General features: G+C 55.3%; 2 protein-coding genes across 9 annotated transcripts in view; one reads left to right on the forward strand and one right to left on the reverse strand.

The window, feature by feature from the left end:
• MPRIP (myosin phosphatase Rho interacting protein) overlaps positions 1-13405 on the reverse strand; it is a 108792-nt gene extending 95387 nt beyond the window's left edge. For 5 of the 7 annotated variants that reach the window (XM_032499050.1, XM_032499048.1, XM_032499045.1 and 2 more), the window contains exon 1: positions 13003-13405. In XM_032499050.1, the coding sequence (XP_032354941.1) occupies positions 13003-13125 (123 nt within the window). In that variant the 5' untranslated portion in view covers positions 13126-13405. The remainder of the gene's footprint in view (positions 1-13002) is intronic. The other 2 variants (XM_032499052.1, XM_032499051.1) reach the window with 2 other exon arrangements.
• LOC116669345 lies at positions 11679-23494 on the forward strand. 2 transcript variants are annotated; one of them, XM_032499063.1, is made up of 3 exons: positions 11679-11820; positions 12119-12616; positions 21494-23494. In XM_032499063.1, exons 1-3 carry the CDS (start codon positions 11719-11721, stop codon positions 21572-21574), a joined length of 681 nt encoding a protein of 226 aa, XP_032354954.1. In that variant the 5' UTR covers positions 11679-11718; the 3' UTR covers positions 21575-23494. The 2 variants fall into 2 exon arrangements, 1 of the variants encoding a protein (XP_032354954.1); XR_004326739.1 differs by lacking the exon at positions 21494-23494 and having other exon boundaries at positions 11684-11825; positions 12119-12993.
• Positions 23495-24892: the final 1398 nt, after the last annotated feature.

The raw sequence follows: 24892 nt of genomic DNA on the forward strand, positions 1-24892 counted from the left end.
AAAGGGGGTGTCGTCCCAGCAGGATGCCCGTCTCCAGGTGGGGTGCTCTCTTTGGGAGTCCAGTGCTGACCAGCCCTAGACATCCCTGCAGCTGAGACTTGGGCCTGTGTGTGGCTCCAATGCCTGGCACCTGTAAAGAGTTCACTCCAGGATGAATCACCTTTCCATGGAGCTGCCCACCCAGCTTGGCCAGGCACCAGGGGCTGTTGAGGCGTTCGAGGGGAGGACAGAGATCGTGCGGCTCTTCTCCCGAAGGAGGGGTCTCTCCTACCTGTGCAAAGACGAAGTGTAAGCCCAGGTTTCCACCTCGGCCCCACCCCAGAGAAAGCAGAGCCTTCTAAGTAGGGCAGCCCTGTAAACTTATCATCCAGACTGGGAGACTTTAGGGAGCCAATTAATCACACGAGGATATGCAGAAATAAATCCACGAGAGATGCATTTTACCCAACTTTGCCGCCAAAGGTCAAGAAGCAAAGAAAGAAGCCAGTGAGAACACCCACGATGAGACAAAGACACAGAAAGCAGAGCTAAGCATAAGGAACTTGCACCTGGGAGCAGAGAGGAGGGGTTGGGAGAGACTTCGTGAGGCAGGAGCCAAGGGACATGAGCCGGGGAGGCTAGCACCGCAGAGTCAGTGCAGGGCCGGCTGGCCTGGGCGCAGGCTCCCCCTTCCCTCCAGAGGCCGCCGGGCAGCATGTTGTGGATGGGGGTTCCAAGGAGAGAGGGCCTGTCTCCAAAATGCCATGAGGCCCGGCGTCTTCGGGGACCCCTCCTCCAGAGCCCTAAACCTCAAGACAGTCTGCTGACAGTCCCACACTTCAGCAGAATCAGAAGCAGCACAGGGTGGAGGCAAAGACGATAAATAGTTGGTGAAACAATGACTTGAACTCCAAATGTTATCTGATGGCCGGTTGCTTTCAGCACAGAATACATCCACGCTACCACCACACACTCCATGGCTGAGCCCCAAGCCACGCAAACGCGGACATGCACTCGGGGGAGTGAGAGGGCGAGGCCACCACCACACCTGTATGGCGCGTTCCTGGGATGTGGGGTAACCGGGATGGAGCACAGGACGGAGGTGGAATCTGTGCTGTTTGCTACAAGTGGGTGGAACCAAAAATGACAGAAGACAGGAAACAAAGATGTCAAATAATGCTTTGGCGAAATGTGAATTACAAGCAGAAACCAAAAACAAGGTGAGGGAGTAACTATTTGGGGGTAATCTTGCAGTAACTTACTTCTTTGAGGTTGAATTCATATACCGTACAACCCACCTATCTAAGAGTGTACAATTCAATGGTTCATAGTGCATCCATCACTATAATCAATTTTAAATCATTCTCATCACCCCCTAAACCCCAGTACATTCCAGTTATCACTCCCCACACCCTCTGCCCCTTCCACCCCACCTCAGCCCCCAGCAACCACTAATCTGCTTTATGTCCTACAGATTTGCCTAATCTGGACCTTTCACCAGAATGGAATCAGATAACGTGTGGTCTTTTGTGTCTGGCTTCTCCCATCTGTAGCAGGTGCTGTACCTCATTCCTCTTCCTGGCCAGGTAATATTTCATTGTGTGGAGGGACCACATTGTATATCCGTTCATCGGCTGACGGCACTGGGTTATTCCCCACTTTGGGCATCTGCGAACATTCATGTCCGAGTTTGGTGACGGTTATTAAACCTCCTTTAGGAGAGACCAAAGAAGTAAACACCACCTCTCAGGGTGAAGTCTCAACCATTGGCTCCTCAAAAGCCACAAAGGGAAGAGGGTTGAAGGGGGTGCTAGAAGAGGGTCCAGAGAGGCTCCCTAAAAGTAGACTCTGCGGTGGCATCCCTGGCTGCTCAGACCAAGCTGAAAACCTCTAAAGGGAAACCTCCACATACAGGCCTTTCCACACGCACGGGCTGGAAAGGGAGGGGCAGTGAGCGAAGAAGCGGCAAGAAAACACTTTCTTTAACAGACGCCCTAAAATAGAGTCACAGCAAAAACTGGTGTAACTAAGAGATCCAAGCCGGGGCCACAACTTCCCACTTACACCGAAGACATCGAAATTCCTGACCAGCCACCAGATCCAAGGGGCAGGAGCTGGTTGAGGAGCACTTTAATACCAAAAAGAAAAGATAATTTTCCTCTTCCGAGGAAAATCCTTCTGAAGGCTGATCCAAGCTTCTTCCCCCAAAAATAGAATACACAACCCCTACTGTGCCCACTGAGACCTCTGGGGGCCTCCAAGATTCCCCCGAATCCCCCTCGCACCCCCATGCTTGGAGGACGCGAGGAACCTCCCTCTCCACCCGGGTGTCCCCCCTCGGCCCCACCCCTGTGCCTCCAGTTCCTGGAATGAATCAAGCAGCACTCAGTGAACAGGTGAGAAGGCCAAGGTCATCCTGCCTTCTGGCTGCGAGGCCCTGAGGAGTCCTGGCTGCCTCTTCTATCGGCTCCACCCCCACGAGCCACAGAGCAGGTTGGACCCGGAAAGCAAGGCGACTTCTCCGAGCCTCAGACTCCTGCCCAAGCCATCCAGAGAATAAACCTTCCCTGCAGGTTCACCTCGAGTCCCCACCACATGCCCTGGGCCTCACTCGCACTTCACTTGTTCCTCAGAGAGGCCTGGCAGCAGGAACAAAGAAGGGGTGACCAGTCCAGAGCAGACTGCGCCGGCTGCCAGGGAGCAGGCCCCTCCATCCTCTGCCTGCCCTGCACTCCGACGGTTGCCTCAGGCTGCGCTCTGACATGACAGGGGTCCCTGCCACTCCCATCAGGGCCTTTGGGGCCTTCAATCAGGGACAGAAAGCAGACCGGTGGCTGCGGAGGACAGGAGTGGGGCATAACTGCTGCACAGTTACGGGGTCTTCTACTGGGTGATGAAATGTTTCACATTACAAAGTGGTGGTGAATGCAGCCCGCTATAAATGTGCTCTAAATACAACTGAACTGTGTACTTTAAAATGATTAACTTTACATTCTAAGTTTTACCTTAAAAAAAAAAAAAAAAACCCCACCACCACCACCACCACCACCACAACACAAAAAAACCCCACACAGAGCTCACAGGATCCAGGCACAGGGAAGGGGGAGCACGCGGCCGGTGGCTTGCTCCCCATCCCCCGACACAGTTCCCCGGCCGGCTCACCCCGTCTGCCCACACATGCCCCACAGGCCCAGCCTATGCTCAGGGATCCTGCCTGGACTACAGCAGCTGGAGGAAGAGGAGAAAGGGACACTGAAAGAAGCCCCTTCTCTGTCTGGGCTTGACAAGGAGCCCATGGCCGCAGGATTTTTGGAACATGACGCCATTCGTGGCAAAGGGAGGAATGCTAGAGAATGCATGGGGACAAGTACCTGAGGCAAAAGCTTTGCAAGAAAGAGTCACACCCTGTCCCTCAAAAAGCAGGGCTTCCCATGGAGTGAAGGTCGAACAGGAAGTGCAGTGGAAGGAAAGTAAAAAGCAGACAGGAAATCTAACAAGTCTCCCCTCCACCCCCTCTTCCCAGCACACACACACCCACCAGCAGAGCAGCCCCTGGCTCCTGGACATGAGGGGCCAAGGGCCATGCATGGCCAGAGATCTCATGTCCAGAAGGCCCACCTGACCCACACAGGCCAGCATGGGAAACTGTGGAAGGCACAGGCCGGGTCAGACTGTCTGGGTTGGCACCCCAGCTCCACTACTGGCTGCACCCTACCCGGCAAGCTGCAGGATCTCTTTCCATCTCAGTTTTCTTCTCTCGCTACTTCTAAGGTTGCCGTGACTGTAAGTGAGTAACAGGGCCTGGCACACAGCAATCACTGTTAACATAAACCCCACCACTGCCACAATACCTAATTCCAGAGAACCTGCTCCTTCAATGTGAGTGCTGGCCCAGCTGCTGGGAAGACCCCTGGGCTCACAGGGTTTCCAGCTGGGAGGGAGGGGGTGAGAGTCAGCGGGCCGTGTGCTGACATGGCACCTGCCCTTTAGAGGTGCTTGCTCCCAGGTTCTCACAAGGAGCCACTTCTGCTTGTTTCAACCCCACGGAAGGGTCCCCTAGGCCAAAGGCTCCACTCTCTGAAGTGTCTCATCTGTGATGGATGGCGGGTAGTGGGGAGGAGGCCGGAAGGACCCGCCTGCCAGCTGCAGTGAGTTAAACAACCCAGGAGACCAAAGGGCCTGGCCAGACCTCCTGCCCACTGCCCAGGGTGCAGGACTAGGCCCAGGCTGCTCTCTGCCTTCCTCTGGTCATTTCACCCAGGCCCAGGGGCATGAGGACTTCCATTCCCAGACAGCTGCTCCCAGGAACACGGGCAGGATAAGCAGCTTCTCTCAGTCCTCTCCCAACTTGCTGATGGCAACTCACACTTCCACGCACAGCAACTTACGAAATCGCGATCTGCCACCGCCACGGGACTTAACACTGTGTGCTTCTCGGGGCTCAGCGGTGGCTGCTGGGCTGGCTGCCGCCCTCTGGAGCAGCCCATACCCTCTGTAGTAAGTCTCTGCAGTAAGTCTCAGGCTCATGCTACCTGGCCTCTAGACCTCCTGTACTTCAAAACTTCTTAAAAACCAGTTCAATCTTTAGACTTAGACATGTTCTGAAAACCAAACCCACACCAGCTAACCAGCCACGGCCCTTCCAATCCCCAGAGGCTAATGTGAGGAAGCCGCTGGGGTGATGCTGGCAGCTCAGCAGGAGAGGAGGAGGCCTGGCTTGTGATCTGCGGGCATGCGGGGGACAGAGCTGAGTCTGAGGGCCAGCTGTCCCGCAGAACCACATCACGGAGTGGGTCCCTACCCTGGGTCAGTGCTTACAAAACGAGCCCCAGGTACTGAGCGCCCACTGCACACTCAAGCATTTACAAATGCAGCACTCGCTATTTATTGCATCTTCCCCCATCCTCACAGGCTCCAAAGGCATGTATTATTTGAGCCCCCAGTTTTCCAAGGAGGGACACAGACACTTAAAATTTTGAGTAACTTGCTCAATCAGCATAAAACACAAATCCAAGCTGAAAGCCCCCGCCCCCACCACTCCATTCCCTTACCTGAGCACGTGTAAATGGAAAGTGGGACTGTGTCAGATTTCTAGGTCAGAGTGGGTCCCAAGTGGAAGACAAATGAACAGCCCGACCCCACTGAGCCCTAGGCTCCCCACATTCCAGGCCGCCCGCCAGCCCAGGGTACAGAGGCTCTGAGTGCAGCACCCGGGAGACCTGGACTCTTTTCCTGGTTCCACTGGGACTCCCAGCAGCTGCTCCCCCTTCCCAGCCCCTTTAGCCACTGGTCGAGACTACCAGGAGGTAGGAGACAGTGTCTAAAGGTGCGCCATGGAGTCTCCCCCGTCCGCCTGTTAAAACCAGTGCTTTAGGACCTACAGAGATCGAGGACAAAACTATTTCCTGATTCTGAATTCCTCAGGGGGAAGCAGTGCTTCCTGTTCAGGGCTGTGCCAAAGGTGTGGTCACTGCGACAGGCCAGCAGCCTGTCTAGGGAATGGGGGACATCCCAAGGCTGACAAGATGTTAAGACCTGCGTGATGACCTATGAAATGTTCTCCCCCTCCCCCCATGCCCCTCCCCAGCAACTAAGGAGTCCAAGTCAGGGAAAGGCCCTATTTCTGACAACAAAGGTTAATGCCTGTTACCGGACAAAGGGAGGCCAAACAGAACTTTGAAAAAACCCACATTGGCCTTCCTGTGACCTAGGCTGAACCTCTCTGGGTCTCAGTGGCTCCATCTGCTCACAGGGACAATCCCTTACCTGCTGGACAGTGGGGGGATCACCCAGCCCCTTGGACCCCTCCTCCCAGGGCTGGGAATTAGAACTCCATTAGACAGCTTTAATTTAGTTTGCCCCAGCTTCCTACTGAAACAGTACCCAGTTGAACGAGTCAAAGTGGCCTGCCCGGAGGGAAGGAGGACAGTTCCTGGCCGCCCAAAGGCTGGTGTGGGACCCATGTAGAACACAGTCTCAACTCCAGCAGCTCAGTGACCTCAGGCGGGCACCCAACCTCTGAAACAAAACGTCCCTACCCTACAGGGGCCGTACTGCCACCTCCCCTGCCCACCTCCCCAGCTGGGGACAGCAGAAGGGGCCGGGGGACACACAACACCTGAGCAGGTGGAATGCAGGCTCTGAAGGATTTACTCTCACTGCCAGCCGCCCCCCGACCCGAGTGTGTGCATACTCAAGCTGAGCGAGGGGCCAAAGGAGCCTGAAGGGTTACAGACTCCAGGCAAAAACCAGGCTGTGGCTCCATGTGAACTAGGATGACCCTGACTGAGAAAACCAGCAAGTGGTTTGGAAGCCAGCTCCAGTCTCTAGAGACAAAATGCCAGCAAGTCAACCCGCTGGCTCCCTCGCCCCCAAAAGAAGTGACAGCACAACAGGAGTGGCGAGGCTGGCACTCAGGGTCCCATCCCAGGGCAGCGTGAAACAGCCACAGACGGTTTCACAGAACCCTCACCTGCTGAAACCAAAGGGACCATAGAATTTAGGGCAGAGTTTTCAAACCTGCCCCTCATAGCGCGCAGAAATGACTGGCGGTCCTATGGGTGGGAAACGGAGACGGCTGAGGGGCCGAGCCCCAGGCTGCAACCCTGTGTCACCCAGAACCATGTCACTTGTTCTCTTTCATGCACGACATTTCCGTATGCGATGCCTCTGAGTAAAAGGCTCTGGGACTTAATGACAGTTTGAAAACCACTGATTTGGCCCAACTATGTCCTTTAAGATGGGAAAGTGAGGCTTGGAGAGTTTCTGAGGATAAAAGAAAAGGCTGTTTTCTGAGATTAAATGCTGCAAAATTAGCACCCAGCGCGCATTACACGTCCCTCTGTGCCTCCCTCCCCCGACAGTACCAGGACGTGGGCAGCAGGACGCTACGTCCCTCTTGTCTCTTCCCTGGTTACAGTGTTCTCTCCTCTTTCAAAGCCTAGCTGGCAGCTTCGGAACAATTTAAAGGTAAACAAGTCGAATTTCTTTATTTCTGCTAAACAGCAGGAGGGTCCTAGGGATCAGGAGAGAGCCCAAACAAAGGCTATTCCCCGTGAAAGGCCTTCAACGTGCTTCTTGAAATATTAATTACCACAAAGAGGGTTCAGGAACCTCCACAGGCTTGGTCGGCCCCTCCAACCATTCCCTTAACAGACCACTCCCTGCAAACAGAACGTGGACACCTACTTTACAGGTGGGAAACCGAGGCTGGGAGAACCTAAGTAGTTTTCAGGGTCACCCTGCCAAGTAAGTGCCAAGAATAGAACACGGGTCTTCGACTGCAGTCCTTCTGTGTGGCAAGGGAACAAGAATTGGGAGAGAAAGGTCGAGGAGCAGACTAGAATTCAGGGAAGACCACAGCTGGGCAGCAGCTGCAGAACATCGGCCAGCACCAGGGGCTGTGCAGACGCAACCGCCCTGGCCAGCCAGGGGCTGGAAGGGACAGGAAGGCCGGCCCTCCCACAGCCCCGCACCTCCCTCGCCCCCAACAGGGTTAGTCCGCTAGGCCCCGACCTGCAAGCACCCTCCTCCCTTCTGCCCCTGCAGGGGTAGCAGGAATCCAAGCCCCAGAGCTCTCAAACACAGTAAAAGGAGTCACCAAGTAAGAAGTGGCATTCAAAGAACCCCAAAAGTTGACAAAAAGACACCAAGAAGTGGATACAAACAGCAGTGACAGGGCGAGAGAACCAGCATTCCAGGAACCCCCAGAGCGCAGGCTGTCTGCATGATGCCCCCCCCCCCCCAAGAGGAGAAAAGCCCCACAAGCACAGCCTTCCCGCCCTGGACTTCCCTGCAGGGTGGCAAGGATCCAGCTGTGGGCCAGGCCACCACAGCCAGAGCTGCCGCCTCCAACCCCAGAGGCCCAAGTGACGTGGGCCTCCTAAGCACTTAGAAAGTGGCCAGTCTGGACTGTGAGGTGCTATAAAGACAAGCGTGCATGTAACAGCTTCTTTACATGCTGAAATGATAATATTTTGGATACATTAGGTTAAATAAAATATAATTAAAATGAATTTCACCTGTTTCTTTTTACTTTTTAATGTGGCAACTAAAATTTTTTAATTACCTATGTGGCTCGAGTTATAGTTCTATTGGACAGGGCTGGTCTAACTCAGAGGGGCTGGCAAGCTATGCTCCTCAGGCAAAATCTAGCCCACCGGCTATTTATTTTAAGGTCCAAAACCCAAGAATGGCTTTTACATTTCCAAATGGTCATATAAGTACCTGCGTAAACTCCTCAGTTTTGCCTGTTGGCCTACAAGCGTACAAACCTAAAATATTTACTACTTGGTCCTTTAAGAAAAAAGTTGCCAATCCCTCATCTAAACTGGAGAAACAATCAGACGTTTACTCCAATGACACAAGGAGCAGAGAGGTCTGGGATTTGTGTGCGTGAGAGCGATTCTTGCACGTTTGATTTTTTTATTGAGATAACATTCACATAAGCATAAAATTAACCACTTTTAAGTGAAGAAATCAGTGGCATTTAGTACATTCACAATGTTCTGCAACCAGCATCCCTACCTACCTAATTCTAAAACATCTCGTCACCCAAAATAGAACCCCAATCCCACTAGCAGGCACTCCTCCTCCCCTAACCAGAACCCTGGCAACCACGGATCTGCTTTCTGTTTCTCTGGGTTCACCCGTTCCGGAAATTTCATATAAACAGGATCATGCAGTATGTGACCTTTTTGTATGTGTCTGGCTCCTTCACGTAACATCATGGTTCTGAGGGTCAGTCATGTCACAGCCTGTCCCAGTATTTCATTCCTTTTTATATCTGAACATTTCATTCTGTGAACATACCACGATTTGTTTATCCATTCATCCAGTGATGAATGTTCGGGTTGTTGCTACTTTTTAGCTAGTGTGAACAGTGCTGTTATGAACATATGCACAAAACCACTTGTTTGAATACCTGTTTTCAAACCTCTGGGGTATATGCTACGAATGGAATCACTGAGTCATCGGATAATTCTTTTAAGGATCTGCCAAACTGTTTTCCACAGTAGCTATACCATTTTTCATTCCTATGAGCAATGCATAATGGCTCCAATTTCTCCACATCCTCACCATACTTAATACTGTCCCTTTTTCTATTACAACTACTCCAGTGGGTATGAAGTGGTATCTCACTATGGTTTCAATTTGCATTTTCCTAACGACTAATGATGCTGACTCTCTTTTCGTGTGCTTGTTGGCCATGCTTACAGTCTAGGGCTTTTGACATACCCCTTGCCAAACTATCTACCAATGTGTAAATAATTACAAATCTTCTAAAAAGGGCGGGCATGAAATCTCCCTATTGTTTCTGAGATAAATGTTAAGTCAAATAAAGAAACTCCATACCCTAGAACTTCTAAGAAAGTCACAGGAACACAGGGAAACTGGATGAAGTGATTCACAGAGACCAAGTCCTGGCCCACCCACCTCTGTGTCTGAGATTTCTACCCCAAGGCCCCAACAGCCCTGGCAGAAGAGTCAGCAGGCAGGGGGCAGAACTAGACCAGGAGGGCTGAGAGGAGATGCAGGAGGACTGGAAGAGCTGGGGAAGATCAGCCCAACCTCTTCATTCTTCAGGAGGAAACAATCCAGCCGAGGTGCCACAACAAAACAATGGTAGACCAGGGACTAGAACCTAAGTTTGGTGACTCCTTCCACAAAAAGCCAACTCCTAATGTTGCACAAATCGGCAGGAGAATGAGACATCGCATCAGGTCAGTACCCACCAGGAACCCCAGAAACCCAGGCAAGGACGAGGACTTGGAAGCCAAGAAGCCTCCGTTCCAGACCTGCTGCTCCCACTAACCTCCAACCCCTCTGCTTCCCTGTTCCCAGGTCACTCGCACAGCCTCCTGAGTGACTGCGTTTACTACCACGACTTCAGAATTCCTACCGGGCCCCACCCTGCTCCAGATATAACTGCCTGCTGCCTGAGTGGGTGATTCCACCTAAGGACGACTGAGATTGGACCTCCACCTCCATGAAGTCAAACTTAACCGCATTATTTTTCACTCCCTCCCACCTCCCCACCCCCATTCTACTCCAAACCTACTATTCTCAATTGCTGTTTTACCCACCCTGGTTTCCTCAATCTCCACCTCCGATCAACTGCCAATAACCTGTCCCTAACGTCTGCCGACTCCTTCCCTCCTAGCCAGCACTGACCTGGAGAAGAACTTCACTGAAATTTACCTGGACTTCTTTGAAAGCATCTATTAGAGCTTCCGCCTTTCGCCAGAACTATTTCCCTAAAACACAAATCCAATGGATTAAAAAGCTAATAAACATAGAAATAATTATAAAAGAACTAAGAAAATATTAGAAACTATTTTATAACATTGGAAAGAAAACCTTCATAAGCATAAAATTAAAACTACAAACTACAGAGGAAAACATGGAAACTAAACTGCATTCATATTTAAAACTACCACGTGAAAAAGAGAAATGACTACACATACAATTAAAGACAATATATGACAGGTGCCAGGTTAACATCTAGAGTAGGACTTGGCAAACCATGGCTCACAGGTCAATCCTGCCAGCTGCCTGTTTTTGTAAATAAAGTTTTACTGGAAACAATCATACCCCTTAGTTTATGTCCTGTTGACAGCAGCTCTACGCAGCAGCTTTTGTGCTACAATGGCAAAATTGCAAGGTAGCCACAAAGATCTTATGGCCCACAAGGCTGAAATATTTCCTATCTGACTTTTTACAGAAAAAGTGAAAAAGTTTGTGAACCTCTGACCTAGGATATATTCAGAAAGCTCCTACAAATCAACTTGGGGGGGGGGGCGGGTGGAGGAGGGACTAATCAAACAGAAAAATGGGAAAATATGAAAATCCACAAAAGAAACAAAACATATTCAATAAATATTATTACAGGAGGCTTCATCTCACTGGTAATTAGGGAAATTATTAAAGAATTTAATCAACTGATAATATCCAATCCTCGCAACCAGATGGTATGATACAGCCTTTTTTGGAAAACAATTTGGTGATTATCTGTTAAAAAAAAAAAAAAGTAACACACTCAATGTCAACCCAGCCACTCTATTTTCAGGTATCTGCCCCCAGAGAAATACTTGCATATGTGTATGCACACGTGCAAGTGCACACACACACACCCAAAAGCATTCAGAAAGCTGTTCGCTGAAGCATTCACTGATTATAAAGCAAAACGGGGAAGTAACTTTGCTGTCCATCAATAAGGGAATGGTTAAACTATGGTACATCCGTAATGGTACCACATGCAAAACAATTTTGGTATATTTATATGTACTACCATGAAAACAGCTGCAAGATGTCACTGAACAGAAATAACATACTTCACAGCAAAAACGCAGCGCATTTTTAAACGGTTTTTTAGCTGTACTTGAGTGTATGTCTGTAGAGAAATGCACTGGAGGAGGACTAATTAAAGGGTAAACGCCTTAAAGAGGTGGCCTCAGTGATCGCTGATCTATCTTCCAGCCTTGAGATCTAAAATAAGCTCAGGGTGGGAGGGGCAACAGGAAGTGGGGACTTGGGGGAGACTCATGGGAACCGACTGGCTGAGGCTTCCTAATAGAGCCATGAGGGTGGGAGTAAGAGGCAGGGGGAGGGCCGGATGCAGGGAGCAGCAGCAAAGGCTGTTGGCAGCAGCCCGGAGTCTCCCTCCTTCTCTTTTCAAGAGCAGTTTCTTCCTGAAAGATCCCAGGAGGTAGAAGGCTGGACTAATCTCTCCCAGCACAAATGACCACATTCATTATTTCGGAAACTACCATTCCAGTTGTGCCCCGGAGGGCCCAGGCCTGTTTCAAAACCCACAATTCAACTGTGAATACGCTGAAAAGAGTAAGGTACTTTAAATTTGCAACACCTCCCCCCTTGAATCCAATTAATAACCAACAGATTTTTTTTTAACAGATTCAATTCCAATATGCAGATTCCATTCTACTATCTAACTTTAACAATCGGAAACAAGCTCTACAGGGCGTATACACCCAATTTAGAGAGCTGCCTGGAATAACCCTTGCTAAGCCCAGAAACTTCCTCAGTCCAAGTTTACTATTCTGGAGGTGATTTTTGTTTGTTTTTTAAACTCTAAGAGAAAAAAGTTTAATAAGGTATTACGCCTTGCTTTTCACAACAGCCTGGTGAGGGAGGAGAGCCAGGGATCCCTGCTCCCACTTTATGGAAAAGGAAACGAAACTACACAGAGGCAAAGCGACTTGTTCAAGGTCACGCAGCTGAAAGCAACAGCCGAGACTGGAAGCTCGGTCTCCTGACTCCCGGTCCAGGACCCTCATCACCCCATAAACTGCCTCCCAGAAAAAGGGCGTCCAGCGGAGAAGAGGGAACCTCCCCCCGAGCCCAAGCCACCCCAGGAAGAGCCCGGCCCCGGCCCTCCGTCCTAACACCCTGCGACTCTGCAGCCGCGGGTGCGGGCTACGCTCTGGGTTTTACACGCCAGGAGTCTCTCCCGGCTGACTGCCGGGACCTGACCCCGGAGGAAGCAGCGGGCCCAGGCCATCGCCCGCGCCCGGCCGGCCGCGTAAACAAGCCAAATCTGTGGGCACTTCGGGGGCACAAGAAACCGCCGGCCGGCCCACTTGAAAGCCGCGTGTCCACGAAGGAGCGGCCAAACGAGGTCAGCTGGGCTGGAATGTGGAGGAGGCTCCCGGGCAAAGCTCGGGAGGGGCTGGAGGGGGGCGAGGCCCGGCAGCCCGGCCGGGACACCGGGGAGCCCCAGCCCGGGACCTCCGCGCCGGCTCCTCGGCCGTCGAACCGCGCGAAGCCCCCGGGGCCGGGGCCGGGGCCGGGGCCGGGGCCGGGAGCGGGACCCCGGGCCCGGGACGCCGACCGCCGCCCCGGTGGTGGACGCGGGGCCGGGCCGTCCAGGCGGCCCGCGCTTTGTTCCCGCGCGCTCGGCCGGCGCTTCGAGTCACCGAAACGCATGAGTCACCGGGCTGCGGACGCCCCTCGGTCCGCGGGCGCCGCTTTGTCCGCCGCCGCCGCCGCCGCCGCCGCGCTCACCTGCGTCAGGTCCTCGTCGTTGAGCAGATGCGACTCGCGGGGCTTGAAGCAGTTCTGACACTTGCTCTTGTTGAAGATGTTGGCCTGGAATTTCCTGCACGGGTTCTCCTTGGCCGCCGACATGGCCGGGCGCGGGCTCAGGCCGGGCGCCGCCGCATCCCCGGCCGCCGCCTCCAGCCGCGCACGCAGGCCGGCGCCTCACAGAGCGCGCGGTCCCCGCCGCCCGCCCGCGCCGCCGCCCGCCGGCCCCGGGCCCATGGACGCGGCCTTGCGCGCCCGCTCCCGCCGCCTGTGCGGCGCCGCTCCCCTCACCGGTCCCCGCGCTCGGTCCCCGCGCCGCCCTCGGCCGCAGCGAAGGGGAGTAGAGCGCCGGGCGCACTCCGGAGCGGCGGGCGCGCGCGAGGGAGCGACCGGCCAGCGCGCGGGGCGGGGCTGTGCGCGGGGCGGGGCCACGCCCTGGCTCGATCGGCGGCCTAGCTGGCCAATGGCAGCGGCACGGTCCGGCTAACAAAGAAAGCCCGGAGCCAATGGGAGTCGGGGGCGGGACAGAAGGAGGCCGGCGCGACGTAACTTGAGTGGGCGGAGGAAGGCGGGGCGCTCTGGGGCATTCAGGCTTGGTGGACCGGCGCGCGGCCGCCGGTCCTGACAGCTGCGGGGGCGGGGCCGGCGGCGGGGCGGGGCCGGCGGGGCGGGGCCGGCGGGCGGGCTCCGCAAACCGCGCTCCCGGCCGGCCTCGCCCTCCCGCGCCCACGCGCGGCGGATTAGTTCCACACCCACCGTGCGCTGGCCCGCGTGGCGGTCCCCGCGAGGCTGCCTACTGGTCGTAGGGCTGGACATGCACTAGCTCAGCCGAGGCGCGGGCGGACACAGGCGCAGAGGAGCGAAGGAGAGGCACGAGGCTTTCAGCCGATGGCTAAGAGACGTCAGCCTGGAAGCGCTGTCAGTTCTATTACGGGAGATCAGGGAGGCTGACGCGCGGCCGGGGACTCAGCCAGCATTCCTTCCCCCATTACGCTTGAGGGAATTAAGGCTCTGACGACGCCCGGAGGAATCTGCGGGGTCGCTCTCTGGGCGGGCGAACTGTCACTCCAGCCTCCACTGTCAGCCTCCCGGCCAAAGACCACTCGGGGAGGCTGCGAAGGAGGCACAGGCAGAGGGCTCCGCAGCCTGAGTGGGGCTCCTTGGGGAGACTAGGGGCGGCTTCAAGGACGGGCAAAGGCAGGCAGCCTGGGCGAGGGTGAGAGGGGCTGGGGCAGAGGCGGAGAAGGACGGATGGGCTAGGGGATCCTCGAGGGCAGGTCACCCGGGGCCTCGGGTTCCAAGCTCAGGCTGGTAAAGGTCACCCTGCTGGCAGTCAGGAGTCCTCGACAGGAGTTTTCAAACAGGGGTTGGTGCCAACTCAGCCCTCACAGCGGAGGTGTCACTGAAGCCTTGTGTTACTCAGTGGCGACAGCAGCTGCTGCTTAGAGAGTGGGCAGGTTTCAGGAGAAGCAGCAAACGCTTCCAGAGCTGTGTACTTTTCCACTGAGCATGCGGGGACCATCCCGGGAGGTGGATTTCAACTTACTGTAAGAATATACTTTCCTCCAACGGGAGCCGACGGAAGGTGGCTGCCCAAGGGGAGCCCAGCTGCCCCCAACCCCCCCAGCTCCTGGCCGCGGGCAGGTGCTCCCCCCTCCACCGCCTGCTGCCTCAGTTACCTCCTCTACAAAACTGGCAGGATGCTGTGCTTGCTGCGAGCACTACGTGATATAATGCTTATAAAATGCTTAGCATACTGTGCCAAAATGTTAACTGGTGAATCTAGGTAAAGGATGTTTATTGTCCTATTCTTGCAACTTTTCTGTTGGTTTAAATTTTTGCAAAATAAAAAGTGTGGGGGGGGGGCGGGTGGAGACAGACAATTCTTGCCTGCATGTAACACTCAGAAACTGATACCAGTGGTAGCCTCTCGGGAGGGAACTGGGTGGTTGAGAGCTGACCTACTTTTAATTTTCACTGTGAGCCCTTTTGGTTTTTTGGATTTGGTACTGTGTGCATGTATAACTTGTTTTAGGAATAACTTTTTAAAGTCCTACCCATGCCTCAAGGGCCACTTCCCTTAAGAAAGTGCTTGGCATGTTCTGCTCATGTCAGCAGACACACCCAGCACCCACCTTGAACGGGAGGGTCTGCAGCTGGGGGCATAAGGAGGCATTTAACTCTGGCCTCCCTGGAAGGAGCTCACACTTGAGCATGTGGAGACAAACAAGAACGGAAGGCAGACAGACACACTCGACCCAGGGTGTTGTGGGGGTCCAGATGAGGGCATCCAGCTCTGTATGCAGCTGCAGGGAGGGCTTCTTGAAGGAGGCAGTGCTGGGGCTGGCACCTGAGCAGAATAAGCTCCAACCAGGAGACAGCAAAGGGAAGTCTTTCCAGACAGAAGCAGTGCAGAGACTCGGGCATGTGGAGGTGTAGTCCTCGCTGAATGAACACCCAGCCTCCCCCCGGGAGACAGGTGATGTTCGTGTCCATTATTATGATTGTTTCTCATCGTTATTATTATTGTTTTAGCTCCATTTTACAGAAAACACGCCTGAGGCTCAGGGCAATTAAAGAATGTGGTCACCACACAGACCATCTACATGAGGACTCAAGCCCACACAGGCAGCCGCAGAGCTGCCCAGGCAGTGAAGAACCATAGCTGAGTGTTTCAGGTTGAGCACCCAGATAAGGCTGTTGGCCTGGAAAATGAATCGGAGGTGAGGACCGGAGGCAGGATTGATCGCGAAACCACCTCCATAGCCCAGAGAGCTGAGAGGGTGGGGGCCTGACCCCCCTAGTCCAGCATCAGCAGGAGAAGGTCGCGTGAATTCGGGAATCATTCAGGAGGTAGAACGGGTGGATTTAACCCTCCAGAGTGCCGCTCTCCAGAGCGTGACAGCTCGGCGCTGCGCACTCCAGGAGGCAGGGCTGGGTCTGGGTCACTGCTGCGCTCCTCCGGCCTCCTTCCCCACCCAGCACGGGGTCAGTGCCCACACAGTAGACCCTGAGAGAACGGATGAAAGCTGGCCCCTGTCCTGTCACGCAGCATCTCCCACACCAGAGCAGGAAACCCAGGCCAGCGGGGTCTGGGGCTTGGGGCCCTGGTGTCCATTTCTGGAATTCTAGAACAGCACAAAGTCAAGTGCTCAGCATGACGTACGAACATTCATCGGGCTGAACACTTCGGATTCGTCCACCTCGTTGCAGACACCTTGGTGCACAAGGAATGTCTCAAGAAAGCCATTAAGAGGCCAGCGAGCAACAATTAAGAAAGCAATTAAGGCCCAGCGCACAGGGCCTGCCCCCCAGAGACTCCGCACCAGGGGATCTGGGCTGTCAGTAGCGCGCCGAGCAAGGCTTACCTTTAGGAAAGTGTCAGAAACAGTGATGGAGCTGCAGTTCTCAAATCTCAGGGGATTTAAAAAAAAAATACCCACCCTGGGCCCCCATTCCCAGATATTCTGATTTAATCAGCACCTGGGAACTCTCCTGGAGGAACGTAAGGTCCATGCAGGGGTGCGGAGCAGTGGTTCCGGGGAGCGGAGAGGAAGAGGCGGAGAGGCGGACAGACCTGGGCTGGTCCCCAGAGAGGTCACGTGGCTGCACAAGAGCACGTACCCCGACCGGACTCGTGACTCCACCGCCACTTTATTGCCTCTCCGGTTCGGTGACCTGACCGGGCTCCGGGCGCAGTTCTGCTGGTCGTGCCTGGGGGTCTCTCATGTGAGTGCAGTCAGACGCCGGCTGGGCCAGGTCCTCCGGAGGCTCCAGGGAGAACCGGGCCATCTGGCCCCTCCCTTCCTCCCAGACTCATGGCCTCTGCTTTCCCAAGGCCTCTCCCCACGTCTCTCACGTGGCATCCTGGGCTCCCCAAAGTGCTCTGAGAGGGAGGAAGCAGAAGACACCAGCCTTCCTCAAGTGCAGGCTGGCACGGGTGCACTGCCCCCTGCCTTCCACCCGGGCCATCTTCAGGACTGGCTGACACAAGTAGTGTCCACTTTACAGGGTTACTGCGAGGACTGAATACGTTAATACACATGACGTGCTGCAGATGGCACCTGAAACACCAAGTGCTCAGAACCTTTCAGCATTTATTCTTGGGCCTCTGACCCCCGGGCTGATGTGGGCAAACCTTCTCCGTAAAGAGTCAGAGAGGAAATTCTTCAGGCTTTGCAGGCCACACGGTCTCTGCTGCAAACACTCAACTCGGAAGCACTTACAGACACTACGGAAGTGAATGGGCAGGGCTGTGTTCCAATAAAACTTTACCTACAGTAACAAGCCGCGGGCCAGACGGGCCGTCTCTCCTGGGTCTCCCCTCTCCCTATCGCTTGGGCCTCCGTGTCCTGGCCAGTCTCTCAGAAAGGTCGGGCTCCCTGTCCTGGTACAGCTCCTGTCAGCCCTCGAGGTGTCCTGGCTGTGGGACACTGCCAGTGGGAGCTCTGGGCTGGTACTGGATTCTGCCACACAGAATCTCACTAAACCAACCAACTCCACTTGAAGTCAGTTCTGGCGGTGCCAAGTGGTGCCTGATGGGGTCCTTAGCAGGTTCTCCCATCCCCCAGCCGACTCCCTGGAGCCGCCCCAAATGGACAGATCCTTTAAAACGGTACAAACGCAGCTTATTAGCCCCTCCCTGATTGCCACAGGGGATTAGAATTACTCCCAGTTTACAGAGGCGGAAACTGAGGAATGGGAGGTCAAGTACCTGATTCAAGTTCACGCAGCCAGTAAATGGTGGGCCTGAATTCAGACGTGGGCGGGGTGTTCATAACCACTGCGCTACACAGCCCCAGCCAAGGGTGCTGCTGAGGCCCCGCCCTCCCCTGGGGCGCGGCGCTGACCCCCAGGTGCCTTTCTACTGCCGGCACCGAATGACAACAGCCCTCAGATACGCACTGGGGAGGACGTCCGGCACTGGAAGTACAGAGTTCCCCAGGAGGTGACGTACCCATTCCACTGAGGTTTTAAGTATGCACGCCGTCTGACCTAGTGACTCCACTCTAGAAAGACGGGCTGTAGAATTGCTCACCGGGATGCAGAGGTGTGTTATGCACAAGGATGTTTACTGTCTCGTGGTTCTTGAGAGAAGACATCTGGAGATGCGCCAGCTGTCTGCCGGGGGAGGATCAGATAAATAAATTATGGTTCTCTGATACCGGGCAGTGCCACGAAGCTATTACAGAATGAGAGTGGTGAAGCAGCCAGCCGTCTGCAACATATGAAAACTGGTGTGTGCGTTGGTAGCTCATCCCTGGTTTAAGTGTGTACATATATATGTGCAATATACATAGTGCTTGCACAGAAAACGTCTAGACACGAGCACACTGAACTGTTGTAATTAGCCCTGGGGGTACAAGAATGGGGACTCTCACCTAAGCTGCAGACTTAAATCATATATCAAATTTCCTTAAATAAACTTGGTTTTTACTAACATAGAGGGAGTCACATGATGAAGGGCAGTGTCCCCATCGCCCGGCTTCAGCCATCCCCCACTTGGGACAAGCCTGATTTCAGGCACCCTCCCCCTTCCCCCTCCCATATGGTAGCAAAGCAGATCCCCAACTCACACCATTTCTGTGTAAATGCTTCAACGTGTGTCTCTAAAAGATAAGGACTTTTTTCTAAGCAGCCACAATACCATTATCACACCTAAAGAAATAATAATTCTTTAATGCCATCTCATGTCCAGGAAGTAACTTCCAGTTAGCTCGTAAAAACAAGAATTGTTTTCGTAATAATAAAAAGGTTGAAAAAGAAAAGAAAGCCAATCCAGACGGCCGACTGGTACAACTCGCCCGGAGGTTTGTTTAGTGACGCTTATCAAAAGCCTTAAAAATGAGCTTATCTGTGACCCAGCAGTCCCAACCCCCAAACTTATGCTAAGAAAACAAGATGAAAGAGAGACAGACACTGTTTGCCGGGTGTGCAGTGGCCGCCACAGAGAAGATGCCTGGAAAATATTTGTTGAATCTGAGGTCAGGCTACAGCATTGCTCTTTGCTGTTTTGCTGGTAAAAGGAAGAACAGGAAGCAGCAGGGGTGTCAGACGGTAGGGTTCCAGCTAAATCAGTGACGGCAGATCCAAAACATGGAAGGCTGTCCCAGTCACTGAAAATCAGGGTCACACGTGGATGCTCCCCTCCGAGACGTGGAGCTTAACCCCCCTGGTGTGTGGCCTGACCCCATGACTGGCAACCAAAGAATGGAGTGGGAAAGGGGGAAATGGTACTTTTGCGGTGGAGACCCGCAGACGGTCCGGTGCCCCACACCAGCGACGTCAGTCCCGTGGACATCCGGCACCACGATCGGACGCGGTGAGGGGCACGCCCCACCCCTGAGGTCTTCATCCCCCAGAACCACTACCCTAGTCTCCGGAGAAAGACACCAGACAAACCCGCACAGACCGCCTAGCAGCACTCTCCGGAGCCCTCAAGGTCACAATGAACCCGGAGAGGAAAAGGCTTGGCCTGAACGCCACGCGGGGTCCCGGGTAGGGTCCTGGAACAGGAAAAGGGCAGTCGTGGAAGAACTGGAAAAATCCTAACAAAGGCCCTAGTTTAGTAAAGAGCCTTTACTAGTGTCAATGTTTTAGTGGCTCTGTAGGGCGTCACCGTGGGGGCGCTGAGTGAGGCGTGTCAGGGAGTGCTTGGTGCCCTCTTTGCTGTAAATCTAAGTCATTGAAAAAGGCAGTATTATTTTAAAGAGACAAAAAGTAGACATTGATTAGCTAGAGATGTGCACATGCTATGTTACGGGCGAAACGTGTGTATGGTCTCACAGGGGTTTTGCTGAATGAGCCCACATTTGTAAAAATAAAAACCTCTAGTGAGGGGAGGGTGTAGCTCAGTGGTAGAGCGCGTGCCCAGCATGCACGAGGTCCTGGGTTCGATCCCCAGCACCTCAATCAAAAAATAGATAAGTAATTACCTTCCCCCGCAAAGACAAAAGTTTTTATTGACACTAACGTGGTGTGTGCATACACACAAATGGGTATCCCAGCACGCACATGTGCACACACAGGAGAACAAAGTCTGGAAGAGCCGCCTCCAGGGTTCCCCGCCGTCTCCAGGGCCAAGTGAGAGAGGTGAACTGGTGGCCACGGTCCTTCTAAAATGGGCAGCAGCCTCGTGGCTCTGGCCATTCGTTGACCTGCAGGACTTGGGAGCAGGCCTGACAGATCTCATTTTTCAAAAGAAATCGAAATCCAGGCTGTGACACAAATTTCTGGGGCTACCCGGCAGTAGGGAGAAGGCCTCCAGGGTCACACGGCCGCAGGAAAGCGGGCTGGGGTGGCAAGAGGCTGGCAACGCAGGCCGCCAGCTGCACGGCCCCACCTGGCCCCGCCATCTGCACCAGGGCCTGGAGGACAGCCAGCTGGCCAGGGGGCAAGAGGCTGCGGCTCTGCCAGCCTGCAGCCCTGCCTGCGGCCAGGCGGGGGTGGAGGTTTACTCCAGCCCGCACGCCTGGGCTCTGCCCCTCTGGTTCGCCTGATCACTGCAGGGCTGTCACTCTGTGTGCCTGTGTGCGTGTGACTTGTGCAGACAGCATCTCCCTGGGTGTCCCCCCAGCACCCGGATCCATCCCTCAGGGCTCTGGGTCCTGTCCCTGCCAGCTAACAAGCCCTGAAGTTGTGTGGCCTCCCCTGACATCTCTGGGCTGGGTCCTGACTTTCCTCCTTGGCCTCCACACTTCCTGCCTGCACTCTGTTCCTGCGGCCAGGGCTGCAGGCTCTTCTGGAGTTTGGTGCTGAGAGCACAGGGCAGTGTCGGAACAGGCATCTGGGTGCATGTGGCAGAGCCCCTTGGAGGAAAGGGAAGACGGCACAGGCCTGGGTTCCAAAGGCCATCCTTCAATGCATCCTTCTGGCTGTGAGTCCTCCTGGACTCTGCGTCAATGACCACAGCGCTGGGAGCCCTGATAATGTCTCTTGCTAGGAGATGGGGTCTTTACAGGCTTGATGAAGTTAAAATGAGGGCATCAGGGTGACCGGCGTCCTTACAGAAAGGGGGAGTCTGGACACAGGGACGGACACGCTCCAAGGGAAGCTGATGTGAAGAGACACCGGGAGAAGAGGCCGTCCGCCAGCCGAGGGGCGAGGCGGGGACGCCCTTCCCCGTGGCCTGCAGCAGGACCTGCCCTGCCGACACCTTGCTGGGCTCCGGCCGCTGGCGTGAGACAGGAGGCTCTGTTGTGAAGCCCCCTGTGCGGTGCGTGGTCACAGCAGCCCCGGCAAACTGATGTCGTCCTCATTGAGGCAGAATCCCCGTGCCACAGAGGGCACTCATCTACAGGGCGCAGCTCGGTGCTCCGCCCTCTGTTCCCAGAGTTGTGCAGCTCTCACCCCGATCTAAATTTAGAGCATCTTTGTCACCCCAAAAGGAACCCCTGGCCCTTAAGCGGCCATCTCTCATCCTCTCCACCCCCAGCCGCTGACAACTACCGAGTGCTTTCTGTCTCTCCAGATTTGCCTGTTCCGGGCTTTTCACGCACGTGGAACCATCCAACAGTGGCCTGCGGTGACTGGCCCCTTCCGCTCAGTGTGACGTGTTCAGAGTCCATACACGTACGAGTGTCAGTGCGTCACTCCTTTCTAGGGCTGAATGGTTTTCCATTCTATGGATGGACCACGTTCTATTTCTCCACTCATCTCTTGCTGTGTTGTCTAATTCTGCTTTAGAAAGAAGGTCTGGAATGTGGCAAAGTCTTCACATTTGTCTTTCTGGGGCGGGCTTAATTTATTTTCCTTGTTTGTTTATTTTCAGTGGGGGTACCGGGCACTGAACCCAGCACCTAGTACGTACTAACCACGCGCTCTGCCCCTTGAGCTGTACCCTCCTCCCTTTTCTTTTTTTAATTTTCACATTTGTTAAATCCAAGTGGTGAGAACATGGATATTTGTTGTTTCTCTACATTTCCTGGACGTCCAGAAGCTTTCATCATTCTTTAACGGCTAAGGGATATATTTTAAACAGATAAACTGGAAGAGGCAGAGAACAGCGTCTCCGGCCACTGAGGGAGACAGTAGCTGCTAACACACTGAGTGCAAGATGTGTCTGACACTGAGGAGGAAGGAAACGGACCCCTGACCCCTCTTTCCCAACTCCCTGCTTCTCTCCTGACCCCGCGTCCCAGCCACAGGGGTGCTACTTGACAGCCCTGGGCGTGAGCCCCACCTGCCCCGTTCTCAGCGGCCTTCCCAGCAGGGCCGGCCTGGGCCAGCACTCAGAGGCAGTGTGGATGCTTCCTGAGCACGCGGGCCTGGCCACTGTGCAAAGGGGCCAGCCAGGCTCCAGAGGCCCTGCCTGGGTGCCCGGCCTCGGCAGCCTTCCCCTCCCCCACAAGGCTCATTCCCATCAGACTCCGGTGACCTGCCTGGCTCACTGCACCCCCGCCCCTACCATGAGGTGGGCATCCCACTGCCCAGCCCCACTAGGAGAAGGTCAGGGGCATGCCCTGTGGAAAGGGCACAGGGGTCAAAGACGCAGTCTATGCCGTCACCAGCGCCTGTGGAGCACTGAGTGTGTGCCTGGCCCGGCTCTGGCTTCACGCCCCCAGCAGCTCAGAGAGGAGGACCACGGTTGCCCCATTTGAAGGCTGGTGCTCAGAGGGGCTGATGGGGGCACAGTCAGGGCTCAAGTCCCCTCCCCCCCCCCACCACACAGCACAAGCAGCCAGCCGGAGGCCCAGGGACGCCCTAGCAGATCCCGGGGTCCCTGTGCCCCCAACCCATAAGCAGCCTGCAGGGCCCCTGGGGCAAGGCGGCCCTGGGCCTCCCAGACCAGCCCCATCTGTCTGGACGCCCTGCTTGTTTACAGAAGCCTCTTCTGTGCACCTGTGGCCAGGCATCCAAGCAGATCTGCCAGTTTCCTTGAGCCCACTTGCATTTCACAGCAGGAAATCCACATTTTCACCCAAGGTGATGCCTTAACTGACAAGAATTGTGCCTTGCTGGTGGAATTTTGGGCTCGGTGGCTGACATGCAACCCTAGGCCCAGAGGAGGGGCTGGCTGGTGTGGTGGGAGGGGAGTGGTCTTGGCGGAGCCCGCCCCCCTCCCCATGGCCTGAGCCCAGAGCCTGTGTCAGCAGCCTGTCCCCCAGGGAGCAGGTACAATGGTGCTTCTTAGAGAGAGCCAGGACGGTTGTGGGAGAAAGTGCAGACCCGTCTCCCCTCCCACAAGACTGGCATTCTTTCCTCGAAACCCTGCAAAATAAGACCCCGGGGCTCCCCCTCTGTGGCCCAGTGCTCCAAGGCATGGCTGAAATGCCGACAGTGTTGGGAAGCCCAGGAGGGCCCTGGCTGCCTGTGGCCCAAGCTGCTGCCCCTCGGCCCTGACAGCGCAGCTGAGCGGGTGGGGCCCTCCCACTTCATTCGAGTCCCAAGAATGCTGTCATCTGGCCACCCACAGCCTTATCAGCCAGCCTTTCTCAGGACGGCTGGGACAAAGGGTGTGGGCGTCCCCAGGACTCCCAGGGATTCTGGGAATGCATCTTTGCCTCCCCAGATCGCCAGCTGTCAGAGCCAGACAGGCGGACCCTCCTCCACCCCTCACTGGAGGGGAAACTGAGGCCAGGAGAGGATGGGACTTGCCTGAGGTCATGACAGTTTTGTTAGTGAAAGAGACCCTTCACTCTCAGCCTTCTCCCTGGGGGACCACGTGGGGCCACAACAGGGATCCTGGCCCCGGGGGAGCCTGGTCACTGTGGCAGGGCTGGTGCAGATGGGGCCTCAGAGCGAGGGTGAGGAGCCGCTGGCCGGCCTCAGCCCCTGCTTGCCCAGACTTGCTGGAAGGATCTCCCAGGAAGGATCATCTTGTCTGGGAGCCTGGAGGTCGGAGGGGTCAGGCGGTAGGAGAGGAAGCAGGAGGTGAGGGCAGATCCCAGATCATGTCACCCAGCCTCCTGGGTGGAGCAGAGGAGGGCGCCTCCCGTCCAGTCCCCTGTTTGCCCCTTAGCTCCACGGCACCAGCAGGTTTGCCTCACATGGCCCTCCCTGGCCAGCGAGGGGAGCACAGTGAACGAGGCGAGCTGAGAACAGGGGACATGGCGGGGCAGGGCCCGCAGGCACGTGCGGGTGAACCCTCATCCTCCCGCCCCCGCCCTCTCTCCAAGCCGACCCACCAGCCAGCCAGGTCCACGTCAGGGCGAGTGTGTGGCAGGGGCTGGGGGCGGGGACGGGGAGAGAACAGTCCTGGCATCGGGTGGGGGAGGGGCTCCTCCAGGCACCACTGGGGGGAACCTGGGAAAGTCCGTCCCTTCTCTGAGCCTCGGTTCCCTCAAGTGTGACACGAGCAGAGGGCAGCTGTCTGAGGCCCACTCACGCCCACTCCCTCCCAGGGCCGCGTGTTAAGAATGGTCACAGCCTGGCTCCCTGCCCACCTTGCGCTCAAGCCCTGACTGCACAGGAGTCAATTAAAGACACAGATTCTGGCTGTCTTCCTGTCCACCCCGCAGTGGCTTCTCAGCACACCCAGAGGCACTCCTGATTGGCCCCATGGCGGCCGGGCCCTGCTGCCTGCTCTTTCCTGCCTCTGGGCCTTTGCACATGCCATCACCCTGACTGAACCCGTCTTCGCAGGCCCCTTCTCTGAGCCACCTTCTCCATCTGCCCCACACCTGCCCACTGTCTTTGGCCCTCTGAGCTGCCCATTCCCTGCCCAGCACTCAAGGCTTTGAGAACAGAGCACTCCTCTAAGCCCGGCTCCCAGATGAGGCTGGAAGTTCCATCAGACCGGGTGGCAGATCCCCACGGCCCACCGCTGTGTCCTCGGCCCCGGCCTGTGTCCAGAACGTTGGATGTGTTCAGCGATGACTGACAAATTCCAGAGTCTATTCTGAGTTTACAGAAGAGCTGAGGGCTGTCC

Source organism: Camelus ferus, chromosome 16, assembly GCF_009834535.1.
Source record: "Camelus ferus isolate YT-003-E chromosome 16, BCGSAC_Cfer_1.0, whole genome shotgun sequence".
NCBI lineage: Eukaryota > Metazoa > Chordata > Mammalia > Artiodactyla > Camelidae > Camelus > Camelus ferus.

Coding starts and splice junctions, on each gene's coding strand:
- LOC116669345 (XM_032499063.1), top strand. CDS start 11,719: ATGACCACATTCATTATTTCGGAAACTACCATTCCAGTTGTGCCCCGG. Junction 11,821..12,118: donor CTGTGAATACGCTGAAAAGA/GTAAGGTACTTT, acceptor TTTTCACAACAG/CCTGGTGAGGGAGGAGAGCC. Junction 12,617..21,493: donor CGAAGGAGCGGCCAAACGAG/GTCAGCTGGGCT, acceptor CTGTCTCTCCAG/ATTTGCCTGTTCCGGGCTTT.